The 16,008-nt window shown below is 30.6% G+C and overlaps 1 protein-coding gene across 7 annotated transcripts; it reads right to left on the bottom strand.

Annotated features, from left to right (window-relative positions):
• Positions 1-2,817: 2,817 nt before the first annotated feature.
• Positions 2,818-15,878, bottom strand: LOC125076242 (circadian locomoter output cycles protein kaput). 7 transcript variants are annotated; one of them, XM_047688314.1, is made up of 14 exons: positions 15,439-15,878; positions 14,549-14,697; positions 14,268-14,449; positions 14,076-14,193; positions 12,432-12,527; positions 10,326-10,386; positions 8,531-8,769; positions 8,217-8,364; positions 7,741-7,924; positions 7,075-7,260; positions 6,696-6,857; positions 6,258-6,392; positions 4,845-4,880; positions 2,818-4,641 (listed from the first exon to the last, which is right to left on the bottom strand). In XM_047688314.1, exons 1-14 carry the CDS (start codon positions 15,474-15,476, stop codon positions 4,459-4,461), a joined length of 1,917 nt encoding a protein of 638 aa, XP_047544270.1. In that variant the 5' UTR covers positions 15,477-15,878; the 3' UTR covers positions 2,818-4,458. The 7 variants fall into 7 exon arrangements, with proteins under 7 accessions (XP_047544270.1, XP_047544271.1, XP_047544272.1 ...); XM_047688315.1 differs by having other exon boundaries at positions 6,258-6,380; XM_047688316.1 differs by having other exon boundaries at positions 6,258-6,374.
• Positions 15,879-16,008: the final 130 nt, after the last annotated feature.

Genomic DNA, 16,008 nt, shown 5'->3' with positions numbered 1-16,008 from the left:
TAATGTAGTGAAAGCTACAATTATTATCGCAACCCCTGAAATCATTAAATCTACATACCCGCTATTTTCTACGAAAACGAAATGGTAACATCGTGCGTATCACGATTTACTTAGACAACCTCTAGATAAGTCAATGTTTCCCGATTCCTTATTTGAATTTTAAACGCGAACTTCATATTTATATAAAGTACACGCTCAGCGGATCATTTCTGAGACAGCGTGTCTCTAAAACTCACACAAGGGTGGGGATTATAACAACACTTACGTTTACACAGGAAAGGCCACTTGCTAACGAAACGGTTTGCTGCTACAAAAATCTTTCGTAGATTGACGATTGGAAATGCTAGTAATATGCTATTTGCCAGGTTTTTTAATGCTACGCGGAATGAGATTCAAATGGCACCAAACCTTGCCACTAGCAGGAGGCAATATCGTAAAGCAAAGTTTGGGATGACGATATATTTCTCTTATATTTTTTCTAACATAGACACAATTATATATTCTAAAAGTTTTATTGCACTATGCAGACATAGTCCATTAAAATAACATATTTAATGTATTATTTATAAATTTAAACATATCAATGGTCTGTATTTGTTTGGTTTTACTTGATAAATTATAATGGCAAGAGAATATAAAACTTTAATTATGTCATACTTATAAAATAATAATTAAAATTGACTTTCGGTGCGGCACGTTACAAAACAATATTTGCTAAAATTATAGCTTAATTTATAGTGCCAACATTTTTATTCCAGTGAATTTAAGTGAGCAACAACAATTATTATGATGAATATACCAATAATTAGTTATACCAATCGAATTAATATTCTAGAGGACATTCTGATGGGTTCTTTAGTGTTCATATATGTATATAACTTACAAAACTTCAACGAGACAATTGTACTAAAAATTGAATATCGCCATATTCTTTGGTATTTATAATTATTCACAATTTTCATCAAAAAGTGCCCTCCGTTACAAACATCATTTTAACAATGTCGTGATCAAAATTTAACAGGAGCACCACGATTATTACTCACTGAAAATCATGCAATTTTTTTATAAAATTATTATTATTATTTTTAATTAAATTCGTAACTACATAAAATAAGTGTATAATATTTTCAAATATAGTAAAAAATATTATATTTATTTCTATATGTAAGACTGTCTGAATGATAAGTAAATTCATCATGTGACGCCGAACTAAAACGATGGCACTTGTATGGCACACACAATCTGCACCGAGAACGTGCAACAGGGACGTGTAGGATTGCACATCGCTTAAATTTAGCAACACACTATATATGTTTGTTATAACAAACGGTACGAGACGGTATCGTAATACATCTACAAAAATATTAATTTAAAATTAATAACATTTTATTTTTTCAATTTTGACAGTATAACATTTAGACATATAACGAAATGTAAACTATAATATTATATATATTGGTTAATATACACTTTGGTTTAACTATTTCATATGAATGTGATAATTTTCATTACAAACTCACATTACCTACGCAACCGGAGTATTTTGATTTTAGTGTCATAAAAAGTAATTGAGCCTTCGATAGATTCATTTGAAATATATCATCAGTACGTTACTTATCGAGGAAAGATGAATATTTAACGTGGATCCCACGATAAACAACGTCAGTGAAACAAGTATTGGTAATAATAATAAAATTATAATAACTTACGGGTAATTTAGTTGTAAAATAGTCAAGAAATGTTATACAATAGGCGGAAATAAAACCCACAATGCATTAAACGACGTCCCTGAAATTTTTTATGACTTAATACAAACATATTGTACTAGCAACGTTAAACCTCCTACAGATCACGTAGATATTAAATACTAACAGCGATCTAACATTCAATATACTTAAGAACTACATCAACCACAACTACAAGCATCAAGTATTCACATAAGAGAGGCGGGGACATTATTATCACTATATAAATTACCAAAAAACATTTTTAAGAAGGACTTCTCCAAAAGTGGGACAATCTGCATCCCTTATGCAGAATTATCTAAATATAACTATTTATTACCATTTATCTATAGACGTAAGTGACTTTAAGTATGCGTGTATTTAACAGTTAAGTGATATCAGTTACCAGGGAATATATATTATTTTTAATTCAAACAATCGAAGGTCCTTATTGCCACAAAAGTTTCTTTAAAGAGACAAAGGAACCGGACAGATTAAATACTTACAAAACGAAACTGATATTTAACAGAAACGTTTATTAAAATTATTCATAAGTCAATAATATTTGTTTGTTTTTTTTAATCATTGGTTTCTTCGCAAGTTGTTATAACTTGTTTTACTACAATGTAGTACTATAAAAGTCATGTAATTTACATTTTACAGTGTATCAAATAAAAACAGTTATTGTATTACCATGACAAGAAAAAAAAATATGACCCAGAGCCAAAGTTATTCTTGATAGTCCCCATAACAATATGTGCACAACCAAATAAATAATCAATATGTAAAAAAATACAACAAAACTAAGATGCGTAACAATAACAAATGTTGTATAAGAAAATTAAATTTGAAATAAATAATCTGTTAATAAAAATAGAATGTATATATAAAAAAATATTCAACATAAAATAAATAATCATTTTTCAAATGTAACAATAAATTTCTTCTATATTTTTAATAACTATGACATTAAAAATAAATATATTATAATGGCCCATCATTACATTTTAAAATAGACATTTCGAAATAGAAATATATTTATTTAAAATTTATTAAATAATATCTATACATTTATTAATTATATTTGCTTGTATTTGTAATTTTATGGCCGAGATTTTATAAATTCTTATAGAATTAAATTAAAACATGAGGTGAGTAAGATAAATTGATTTGATTAAATACTGAACGCTCATTGGTTGAATATTACGTCATCGGCTGCCACCGACCAATGACAATTCAGATTCAAATCAAATTAGTTAATCAGACATTGATAATTATTTCAAAAACCGGACCAGGTTACCCAACCAGATTGCGAAAGTTTCGATTTAGTGATACATATTCTCTAATCTTATAAGCTAATTTGACAGGAAGGAAGAACATTGCCCCTCCGTCTCATTGGTTGGGTTTGATTAAGTTGAACAAATGCAATAGTATCAGTGACATGACACTGCACAAATATATCAAAATCCTTTATAAAAAAGGTTAAATATAAAAAGAGTCAAAAATTTTGACTAAGCTTCTTAAAATTTCGAATTGTACCGTTTATGTGTACCTACTTTGGGTTGAAATCAATGAAGGTCGTGCTGTTAATGCGAAAGCTGCCATACCGGCTTTACTCGAGTAGACCATTTTGTTTTGCTAATTCATTTCAAAACATAAATTATAGATATTTTAAAAACTACCTGATTTAAGACATTCTCTAAAACTTGTCATTACACGCTAGTATACTCTGTATAACCAGAAGGTACATTTTATTAAATTTAAACTATAAAAACCAAATAATATACAATATACGTAGCCGATTGTGTTGTACAAAATCTTTAAACTAATCTATTTGAACGGAGTTAAAGATCAAAATATATTTTAAAGACAACGTAACGTCCATTCGATTTAAACTAAAATAATGGTTATCTGTTACCTATCGACATAATTATATACAAAATTGCACAGCCCTTCGATCAAAAATACAAAAATAAGAAATGCCGTTACACTAAAATAATATTTAGTTGCATCACAATTAAGGTCACCCCGACTTTAAATAATAATTCATTAAGTCGATAAAATTGATTTTAATTTTAACTAAACCGTACGTAGGAAAAAAATAATATTAAGTACTCTTATCAATGTTGATTATTCTGAATAGATCTTAAGCATAACCTCAAGAAGTACTTGAAATATAGAATATTTTCTACACATTTTATACGAATACGGTGACCTTGAAAAATGTTTGGAATCTTACATAAGTTAAACTTTTTATTTTTCAATAAATCTAAGAAAAGTCTAAATTTAAGTGTGTTAAGATATAGAGTCCCAACCTCTACTTCATTAAAGTTAATGTACAAATAGTTTCAACAAAACATAACCACTTATTAGAAGTACGAATATATCATAACAAATATCATAAAAATATATCGAAACTAATTGAGATTAACACTAATTCTACGAGATATAAAAAGAACGTAAAATATATTACGAGAAACACGTCCTTGAGTGACGGACTCAAGCGATTCCCTAAATATTATTAAACGTTTGTGTTTGTATTGTAACACGTACTCGTCACGCATTCCTGCCTTATCATTTTACTACAGAAAAACTAAACTACATCCACAACAGAGACGGTAAATAACATTGAAAAGATCATTTTATATATTTGTGCTTAAAAGGAAGTATTTTATCATTAAATGAGATCCGGGCTAAGATAAGTCGTCCCACATGCGTCGCGTAGTACCGAGTCTTATTGCTGCGGTGGCATATGATGATTTTGATTTTGATGTGTGTTGAGGTGGTGACCACCCGGCGGCGGCGGTGGCGGGTGGTGAGGATAGCTAGGCGCTGGTCTAGCCGCTGTTCCGTCGTACAGTATTTGTGCTCGTTCGTTTTGTTGCATTTGTTCGGTATGTGAGAATGGATCTTGAACCTAAAATTTTAAAATGATTCAAATGTATATTATGTACACAATGCATCATTATCCATATATTAAATATTTAGAATTATTGCAAATATAACAAAATTACTGTATAAAACAAAGTTTAAGGGAAGTGTATATACAAGGGGATTTTTTTAAATGCATTTTTTATAGAATATAGTAAATTTTAGAGAATATTCTCGTGGGATATTTACCATCGGAATTGATGTGGTATTTGATGAGCTGGAAGGCTGCCAATTTAACTTTTGTTATTAAAAATGTAGTTTATTGCTTAGTAAAACATAAATGGTTAAAATTTAATTAGGTCATCAAAGTTTCGAAACTTAGACATTTTGCGCGCCAGCTCCATCTGGCCATAGTTTATATATTGTCAAATTAATACACATCATATAATATATATTTCACATAAAATCGCAATGCGGGAAATTATTTTATGAAAAAACTTAAAACTAATTAAATGATAATGTATTCATATCTCAGATAGTAAGTAGCGTGCTGTGATTAAAAATAATAAGGCATATTTTTTTTAAAAATTAAATCTGTATTTAAAGCAATTAACAAATGACATGACCAGCACCTGCCCAGTACTTAGTAGAATATGTACATTAAGAAAAGTTTAGTTAAATTAAACATATGTATATTCATATATAATTAATGTATTCTCAATTTTTAAGCGTGACCATGGAATGTAATACATGTGTTTTGTTTCCGGTTTATATTAAAAACAATTGCCCTTTTTAATAATCATGTTGGACAAACAATTATTAGATTTTAGTTTTTAGTTAAAATAAAAAATAGGAATAATTATTTATTTTAAAATTAATTAACCGAAGCGACGAATATAAAAAATATATAATAATAATTATAATTAATACATATAATATATTTTATTTATATATGCTTTTATATCTTCTCTTCGCCGTAATAGATTGTGATGTAATCTGTCATTTACGACGTACTACAATAAACTTCATCGATTTTTAATCACATCGCTAAGACGATATCGATACTAGACGGGACTTGATAATTCTTGACATTTATTGTTCGGTAAAATAAATAAAAATAAGTATTCATTGGGAAAAAACCTACAACCCGGTTAAGAAGAAATGATTCACCTTAAGAACCCTTAAAAGGTGGTTAAAAATAATTGAGTCACGTGCTACATATTTGTAAAACATGAACCTCCTCCATATCCTCCAGTTATTTAAAAAACAACACGATGTTTTCTAATAAAACAAACAAGTGAATTCCTGTAAGTACCTGTATTGACGGTATGTTACTGTTTCAAAACATTACTCTCTCAAAATCAAAATAACGCTGACAAGCTTTTCGCGTGACAAAAGGGTGAAGTTAGTGGGCTATTTAACTTTAATTCATAATTGTACATAAACTACTTCAGCATCGAGGCCGTGAATCAAAAGCACACCACCCATGTCATTTGTTACCCATTTAGTATTATCAGTAGTACCTCTGAATATGAAAATGATAATTATTGTATAAAATATATAAACATTTTGAAACAGAAAGCGTGATGTCCGCCTCCCCGTTACCTATCGTCGGAGCTGCAACGCTAGGCTATACATAGCCGGTAACGGCCAATTACTCACGTTAATGAGCGGTTGTAAGATACCGAGGCGTGCGAGCAGGAGTTGCTCCTTCACCTGCCGCAGCTCTTCCTGCTGGCGCACTATCATCTGCTGTAACTCGCGATGTGTGCGCTGCAACTGCTCCTGCCGCGGCCACTAGCTCGCATCATGATATACCAACAACCTCACCGACCTCTCGATTGCGTTCCCCGTTATAGCCATAAACTCAATAATCATTTAATCGAAATAATCATAATCAATCAAAATAATAATCAAAATAAGGAAAACGAATGCAAACTGTTATCGAAATCAATCCATTTAAAGTTTTAATGTAATGTAAAATAATAGAATCGCAAATAAAGAATTAAAACTCTCGCCATACTTACGGAGCTCGAGAGATATTTTTGTATTAATAAAACATATATAAACCTTAAAAAAATTAAGTGATGTAAGACGCACCTGCAACTGCGCCTGATCCGGGCTGACGATCACCGGCACCGGGTGCAGCGGCAGCGACAACACCCCTGAGACACCGACGGATCCAATGTACGGCGCCGGCTCCAAGTACTGCGCGCCGATACCGTGCTGAGGTACTATCGCCGGTTCCGCTAGCCGTGGCGTCTGCGGAATGTGTTTTAAACTTACATACAAACCTTCTTCACAAGCACTATGCGTCCCTAGTATGATGTTAAACCTTCCTTCCTTATGATTTGAGAGAAAGAATTTTTCAAAGCCGACAAGCATGTTATTCAGTTTTATTATATAAGTATAGGTACGATTATAAATCTCAAAGGAGAGGCAAATTTAAAACAAGTACAAGCAAATACATATGACTTACTTCTTGCGCGGTCATGCGTGACGATCGCGAATCACCCGATACTGAGGCTGTATCGGATCCTGGAGCGTACAGCACCTGCGAGGCACGGGTGGGCCACGAAGCAGTGGCAGTGGTAGCCGTGCCGATGGTCGCGACCGTGGCGCAAGTACTGCCAGTTGACGTTGCGGCCGACTTCACCGATAATGGCTGTTAACAAACAACGAAAATATTACACCCTTACTAACAACTTCGAAAGGATTTCATATAAAACTACGACCCGCCCCGGCTTCGCACGGGTGCAATGCTGATACCAAATATACTACAGAATGTTTAACAACGTTCACAGTTTTTCAGCGGTTAGACAATACAAACCGCTATGTCCCTGCGATTTAAATTTGTAATATCTTCGAAAATATTCATCTAAATTACATGTTGTAAAGGGTCATTGATCTATATTTTAAATGCACATTGTATTTAAGATACTTATTTGGATAAGGATTAATGCTGTATTGCTTAAAATCGCTTCGCAAATAAGTCATTATTTTTCGTAAAAAGTAAAGGATAAAAAATGGTTATGATGGGCTATCCCTAAGAGGTAGAGATATATGTACTCAAATTTTATTAATATATTTCCCAATTGTCTAATAAGATATATTTTTAATATAATAAATAAGTTAAATATAATACCTGCGACAGAGAATGATATGAATTTCCGAAAGCATCACTGGCCTCAGACATATAAGATGGTGACATAGCCATCATGGCATCTTCTGAAGATGTCTCCTTCAAGTCACCTCTATTGGGTTCTGGTTCGCTTACGGTGTCAGTGTCAATGTTTTCCTGCTTCGCGTTTTTATATATATCTGCATAACTAAATAGAAAAATAAACATTATTATAGCTTACATAACAAGGGCAGTTTTAAAACCAAACTATTCATAAATCTGGATAATAAAATGATCAATTTTTAATGATATGACTTAATCAATATTAAATAGGATTCGGTAGCATGAATGAAATCTATTTTTTATTTATTGGTATTTTGATTGTTATTAACAATAATTATTAATAGCGCACTGGCAAGATAGTTGGGACTAGGTCAGAATATGTCAACTTGGTGAAACAAGATAAGTACGCAAACATAAATTTCGATGTTTCAACACACCTCACCACACGATGTGTGCAGACAACGAATTCTGGCTTAGAGTTCCATTGATGATAAGTGATATAAAAGCGGGTCTGTAACCAGATCCACTGCTGACCCTTGGTAAGAAACCTGTAGTAGCATGACGTAAGCTCGCCTTTTTGCATTACTGAAAAAAATATACTCGTATAGATATGGAACTATCGACATATACATACAATCAGTATACAAATGATAATAGTCTTATAACTCAGACACAAGACTATTGTATTATCCACGTAACAATACACAACGTATATTAAATATACATAAATGTTCATATAATTACAACTCACATGCTTCATGACACGTCACGACTTTCTCCAGATCATCAAAATGGTAATAATCGTATCCAGAAGTGCCAAGCACTTCAAACGGTAGGTAACCTATTATGGGCGGAGCACGATGGTCTAAGAACAGGAATTTCCATTCCAAACTGTGACGCGATGTAAACTCGCTGCGGCTTGTGTCAACTAAAGACACATCTCGGATCAGTTGAGGCGTGCACAGCTTCCCAGTGCAGACAAACAGGAGCCTGAAACAAAACAAACATTACAACATAACTGATAATATTTTTGTCAAAAATTAACTGAACCAAGACTTTGTTAAGTGGAAATCGGTATGTGAAAAAAATACTTATTCGAATATTTTTTATGAAGATGGATTCGAGTAATTTTAATACTTATAATCGCTATATATCAATTCTAATTTCAGGCTAATTTATTTTCATAATCTTGTAAAAACTAAATCTACCCTTTGCACAATAATAGCGTATAATGCAATACAGCATAATACTTATTTTTATCAGTCATCCTGGTCGATCTGAAATCGACATTTAAAACGTTGCGAATTGAATACTGTTCGCCTGGAACGGTTGCAACTTAATTCATTGGGGCATAATATTGCCTTTCGCGTTCCCCATTTGCCATACGGTCTGGATGCCACTCGTTTATATTGTTATCCGGGAATTCTCTCTTCCGATTTAAAACACTAATTTGAAACATTGACGGATAATCTAAGAAGCCTCTTTGTTGTTGTACTGTTTGCTTGTTTTGCCTAAAATTTTGCCTAACAGAATACCGTACGCACAATTTGATTTTTAATTCGAATATTATGAATTTCAAGATTATTCTTAATTAAAAAAAAAGAATTGAAATGCACGCATTGTACCTAGCTCTGAAATTTTTGATGAATTTAAAGATTTTATAAGGAAGACCACAGAAAAACATATTACATAATAGTAACATAATAGTAGCAATTTCGAGGGGGAATTGAATATATAGATATTCAACTTCTCCACAGATCTCAGGATATAAAATCCTCATTTTGTCTATTAAATTTGGCTGATGTTCATAATTGGCACAAATTCACAAAGTATTCATATTACTGATGTTCCAATGGAAGATGACTTGAATATTTTTTGGAAAAGCATCGTCAACTGGTTTCACAATATAATCCGGTGAAAGTGGATATTGATTGTTTCGATATAAGCCCTTTAAATTAAATTCGTTTCGTTTTAAAAGATTCATATAAAATGGGGGCAGTGCGAGTCGGATTAGCGCAATCACCTACCAAAACACAATGCAAATGATTTACCAGGTTTCCTAAGAAAAAGGGTCTTGACGGATAGACAGATAGACGGACACGACAACGAAATGATGTTATAAGCGTTCTTTTTTAACTGGAACGATTAACTAATAAGTCAGAAAATTTTATTTACACTTTTACAAGTTACGTGATATATGCAGACTTTCTTTGTTCTCTGGATCATTTCGACAATCTCAGAGACAAGGAATAGATTAATTAATAACCTTTACTAACTTAATTTAGTAACTTTATAATATTTAACTGCTTTTTAGTCCCCTGCGCCAGTATTGACATGGACTTGAGATATTATGTATTGTATATGTTACTATAGTTATTAGTATTAGCAAAAAACCTTCCCTTAAACACGTTGAATATAATGGTAGAAATTTCATGTAATCAATATATCAAGCGGTTTTCGTGTGACGCGCGTTCAAGAAAAAAAGCAATTCGATTTCGAAGTTTTCATTAAATAAATTTGTAATATCATAAAATACTTTTTATTACCTTGACTCCTGATCTTGTTGGTATAAGATGTCGGAACTATCGCTCTGTTCCATATATGTACCTGCAATATGTTAAATAGTTTGTACTTTCATCCGTACGTATCAAATTATTTAGAATACTTAAAAATATTTTTATTTATATATTTATTTTATAAAATCACAAAGGAGTACAGAAAGTACATTGGAATCCTTGGTCGAGGTTAAAAATAGTTGCACTGATAAGACTATTAACAAAACATTAGTAATTTAATTTCATTGTTGTTATTTTATAGTGCAGACAAATTATAAATGATTTCAGATGAAACTAGTATCGTAATTGTTTATAAGTCTTAAATTAATTTTCTGAATATAATCTTAGGTAAAAGGTATTTAACTTAGATTCTCTCTCATAATTTCACATCTCGGTGTAACATTACTTATCGCCTGTATATTTGACAAGTTACCAGTATATCATTATCTGCAAAGATCTAGAGAACCACGGTTTGCTTTGATTTAGTATGAATACCACTTAATTTACACAGATATTCAATAGTTACACCGAACTCAATTATATTTCTTAAGGCAGTCTTAGTAGTTTGCCTGTATTGTGATAGTGCCGATTCGACCAACACATAAATGAGTGAGACAGGCATTGAGTATTACAGAGCGCAAACTGTAATTTAATTTCATTATAAATATATTGCGTAACGTACGCTTCACGGAACTTCGAAAATGTTAACTTTTTATTTATTTAAGAAGTCCTTTGATAACTTTAACGTTAATTACGTTACTGTGTGTTAAAATATCATTTTTTCCATTTTCTAATGCTACATGTATTTAAACACATAATAAGAAATGTTGAACTGTTAGTTATAAAATTTTCTTTAGCGCATCAATCAAATATTTTTATTTGTCAAATTAATATTCTATAAATGTATGTTTATTTACAGATAACCACATTAAATTATGAAAGCTATTCATTAAACATAACAAAAAAATATTGACATAAACCAAACAAAATAAAATTAATTTATTTATTATTGACAGATGAAATATATTTTTAAGTCAATGGATTTCTTAAAACTCAATTTAACCGTGATCATGAAACCTAATAAGCCTAACCCTACACTAAAAAGAGCATTAAACCAAAAAAATATTTGGCAGATACATGCGTGTACGCACAAACATACTGATAGTTAAACACAAATAATATACAAATGTTCAGATTTTGTCATATGTCACATTTTTGCATTTTACCATATTTCTACTACATTATATTGTTAACTAGCTGAACCTGCGCCTTTCCCCACACGAAATTTATAAAACTACCCATAGCACACATAAACCCCTCGGGGGTAAATTAAAAAAAAAGTCGATCCCAATTCCGTCCCCGCGACTCAAACTATCCAACACGCCATTCCATTTCATCTAAATAGCTTCAGCGGTTTAAGAGGTAACAGAGAGTTATTTTCTCATCTATTATAGTATAGACAAGTAGAATATATTAGTACTGTTCTATGTTGTTATTTTTTAAACAGAACATTTTTAGAGAGAACGACACAAGGGCAATGGTAATTATAATTTAATGTTGGTTCAGATGTAAGACATTTTATTAAAGCTAATAAGATACAGAGTTCCGCGAAGGATCTCTTCCTGATATGTTTAAGAATTACTACAGTTAAAAAAAGTTAAAAATAAACGAAAAAGGCGCTACTAAAGCTGGTCCCTTTAGGATCTTTATTAAATAAATCAGACTATGAAAACGTTAATAATAGGAATAAGAATTAACCAATTTCGAGATATAAATTTAAGAAATGAGTGAGTCTTATATATTAAAGTAGTCGCATATGATGTGTACCAACTGATATCTGAGATTAGATCCTCTCAAACACGGGTAGGTTAAAACCATCTGAAGGTTAAATCTAGCACCGCGCCCAATTTGATCAAATTAAAAATAGGCGCGTTTCACCGGTTTCCTGTTACACACTTCCGTCCCTTTTCCTTAAATCACTACCACAGTTGGTAGACAAGAAAGAGACAGAAAATATGTTACACATCAAATACATTTAACTAATTGATGTTGTTTCTACTAAGCACATTTAGATGAAATAAACGTAAAGTGTCTTACGAAAATGTCCTTTGAATTGAACCAGTTCGTACGTGATATCATCTCGAAAATCCAGTGTTCCCCGTTGTAAATGACACTGGAACCGTATCTCGTTCTCTGAAAATAATAACACACAGAAATGTTTAACACGGATTCAGAAAATAATCCCAAGTAAAGGCGAAAACAAAATTGTTTATTCATTTGTTTGTTATACTTTAATGACATTATTATCAATTTTGTTTATTATTTTTATATGTTTATAGTAAGCACCCAGAATCTATATGTGTATATATATAGTGATAAACTCAGCTTTGTATTGTTGTATTTTGTCACATAGTCATAAATGAATAAAAACTTAAATATCACGCGAAGCTGGGTGTGGTTTAAGAAATGAAATTATATTTACACATTAAACATTCTATGTTACAATAATAATAAAATATTCGCCTAGACATAAAAATGTTAAAATCTATGCTTATGAGCATATTATATAAAAGTACAAATTATACTAATACTTGTACATTGCACGAATTAAAACTCGCAAATCGCAATCTTATCTAAAGAATTACCTATTAAATATATATATGAGGCCTTCTCGTCCCAATATGCAACAGCCACACAAAATAAGAACTTTGCATCGCAAATAAAAATGAAAATCGCAAGTGTCTATTATAGTATATTTCAAGTAACGCGAAACCTTTAAAACACTGCTCGATCGAAAAATAAGTGTCTAGCCACTTCGGCTACCAAAACATTATAAATTTTTTTGAAGTCGTATAAACGTGTAACAAAACTTTCAAAGTTTTAATTTATTCGTTGACTAAATTTCGAAGTTGCAATACAGCCATAATATTTTATAATTGTTAATTTAATTAAAATATGCAAAAGGCATGCAATGCATTGTGAGAAGTTGGTAAAACTCTGATTTCGCCATAAAGGAAAACACAAAAGTGCCCCTAACCCATTACGTAAAACAGAGGGGAGGGTAGAGATCCCAAAAAAAATTTAGAGGCACCGAAAATAAGTTACGACGAACGAAGTAAATGACTTAAATTTTAATAACACATTAAAGCATAGACATATTTATATAAAAGAATCATAATTTTGTCTTATATATCTTTGGACATAAGACATATTATATATTTTCCTGCCAAATCTTAATTTAAATTTTTTTTTTTTTAATATAGTTCATTAGATACTAGATTAAATTAGGTCTAATTAAGGTTGGAGACAAATATCAGCATTCGCTGCAAACCAAAATGAATATGAATAACATACTTATTAAATTGTTATATTTAAGATTTGTGTTCACTGATACTGAGAGAGAGATAATAGAAAAAAAAAAAAACTTTAACACAAAATAATAATCATCTAAATAAAAATAATTCCTCAATTTTAAAACCAAACAACATTTTCATTCAAATCAATTTATAAATATCGCAAAAAATAAGCAGCATTTGCATAAAAAACTGCAGCAGTTTAAATATATAATGACACAAAATATTGATTATAAGTAATTCGCTATGCAATACAGGAAAGTACAACATGAAATAGGCTTTGATTTATTAATATAAAAAGTCATATATAATTTATGTACTTTACTACTAAAGTAAATATATTTGATTATATTATCTCTATTGTAAAACATTATAGGAAGAAACAAACCTGATGATATTGTTTGATTAGGATGTATCACCATACTAGGGTTTTGAAGTAAGGCATATAAGTTAGAACGATCCTCATCAAATGCCAAATCAAATATACTTTTGTTCACCATATCACTCTGAAATTATTAAATTTCAATGCAATATACTAATATCACACTATTTTATTTTAATAATGGAAATATATAGTTACCGGTTTATGTCCTAATAATGACATTATACTTTCTGAGACATAATAGATACACCCAGATGCCGAAAATACCATTACAAATCCCTCCAATGCTTCCAATACCAAATATGTAAATTCCTCATTTGACAAAAATGCAGGTTTCCAATCTTCTTGCACATCATGAGCTCTTGAGCGAACAGTTATTTCTGTAAGATCAATACATATGCAGTATATGTGTATTAAAAACAACTAATGCATTTAAATAAAATTCTATAAAATATGTAAATTACAAATATAGTTATTACCATTATGATTCTTTAAGAAAGAAATTGTAGATTTAAGGACAGTTGATTTGTCCATCTTTCTATTATTTGTTGATACCATGGATCCAAGTTCATTGACAAGCATATTGAATTGGTCTCGCCTCTTCTTTTCACTCAAGTTACGTGTCCTCCTAAAAATGATATTACTCCTTAATATTTTCATATGAAATAAAATGATCAGATTTCAACAAATTCTTAGGAGTTTCCAAATATTTCTGTTGTATTTACTTTTCATAAAAAAAAATGTATTTCATAAATAGTAGCACAAGAAGCAACAAACAATATGATTATATATATCTAACAACAATAAAATCTAAAGAGTCTGAAACCAAAAAACCACATGACATTCACCTAAAACAAATATTTAGTATTTAAGAACAGAAATATCATATGATATGATGATCAAATAATAAATCATAGTAATCAAAGTGATTGAAACAAAATTCTTGCTTAACTGGAATTAAGAGAACAGAATCTGTAGAATTGAAATTGATATAAAGTTATAAAATTGTCTGAATATTCACCTCATTTTCCTGAAATGTTTTTAAAAACTTAGATTCACATTTATGACAAAATTCACAGTATTAAATAAAAGAATAACAAACTGATTTAAGATCTACAAGAATTTCAAATATAAACACTGATTAATCTCATAGTTAAAAAATGTAGTAACTCCTTAGTCCATATTCGTTTTTCAATTGATTAATAGTGCTGTGCCTATGAATAACAAGTTGACATCTACAAAAATATTAAATAGGAAACGATTGTATAACAGAAATTGTCGCGGAAAATTTTGATGGTTTACTTCCTTTATTTATGAAATGAATTATTTCATACGAATTTGTCAATATATATAACTAGTAAATAAATACCTTTTCGAGTCATCTTTATCATCTCCGTCGTCGTCCATGGTTCTTTTGCCTTGTCTACGAAAGTCGATCAATTGTACGACAGTAGCGACACATCACATACTAACGACATAATGTGAAATATTGCAAGAAAATAAAAAGCACTGTAAATGTTATTGATAACACGTCACGGGCACATAATTCGACTTCGAGAATTAGTATTGTTTAAAATATACGGTAAACGCTCTTTGGAAATTGAAGGCAATGTTTTAGGAACAGCGGTTAAAAGAGCACTCTAATTTACTGATGTATTATTCACTATAAACACGCACTTTTTATTATTAACTTTAATATAAAATATACGTAACGAAATAAAGGAAACAAGCCACTTATTTTAATAAACACACCAATAACATATAAGAAAATTTTGATAAAATGGTAATATTCCCATTAGAAGTATAACAGTTGTGGTTCGGTGAAAAATAGTCCTTGAAATTGATTTATATGAAGTAGCAACACTGAAATTAATATACTTGGAAAAATCGGTAATCGTTATAGCAAGCCAAAATAGATTTTTCACTACTACATTTATAA

Source organism: Vanessa atalanta, chromosome Z (genome assembly GCF_905147765.1).
Source record: "Vanessa atalanta chromosome Z, ilVanAtal1.2, whole genome shotgun sequence".
NCBI lineage: Eukaryota > Metazoa > Arthropoda > Insecta > Lepidoptera > Nymphalidae > Vanessa > Vanessa atalanta.
Note: the sequence above shows the minus strand (reverse complement) of the source record. Positions and strands in the feature narration are given on the sequence as shown.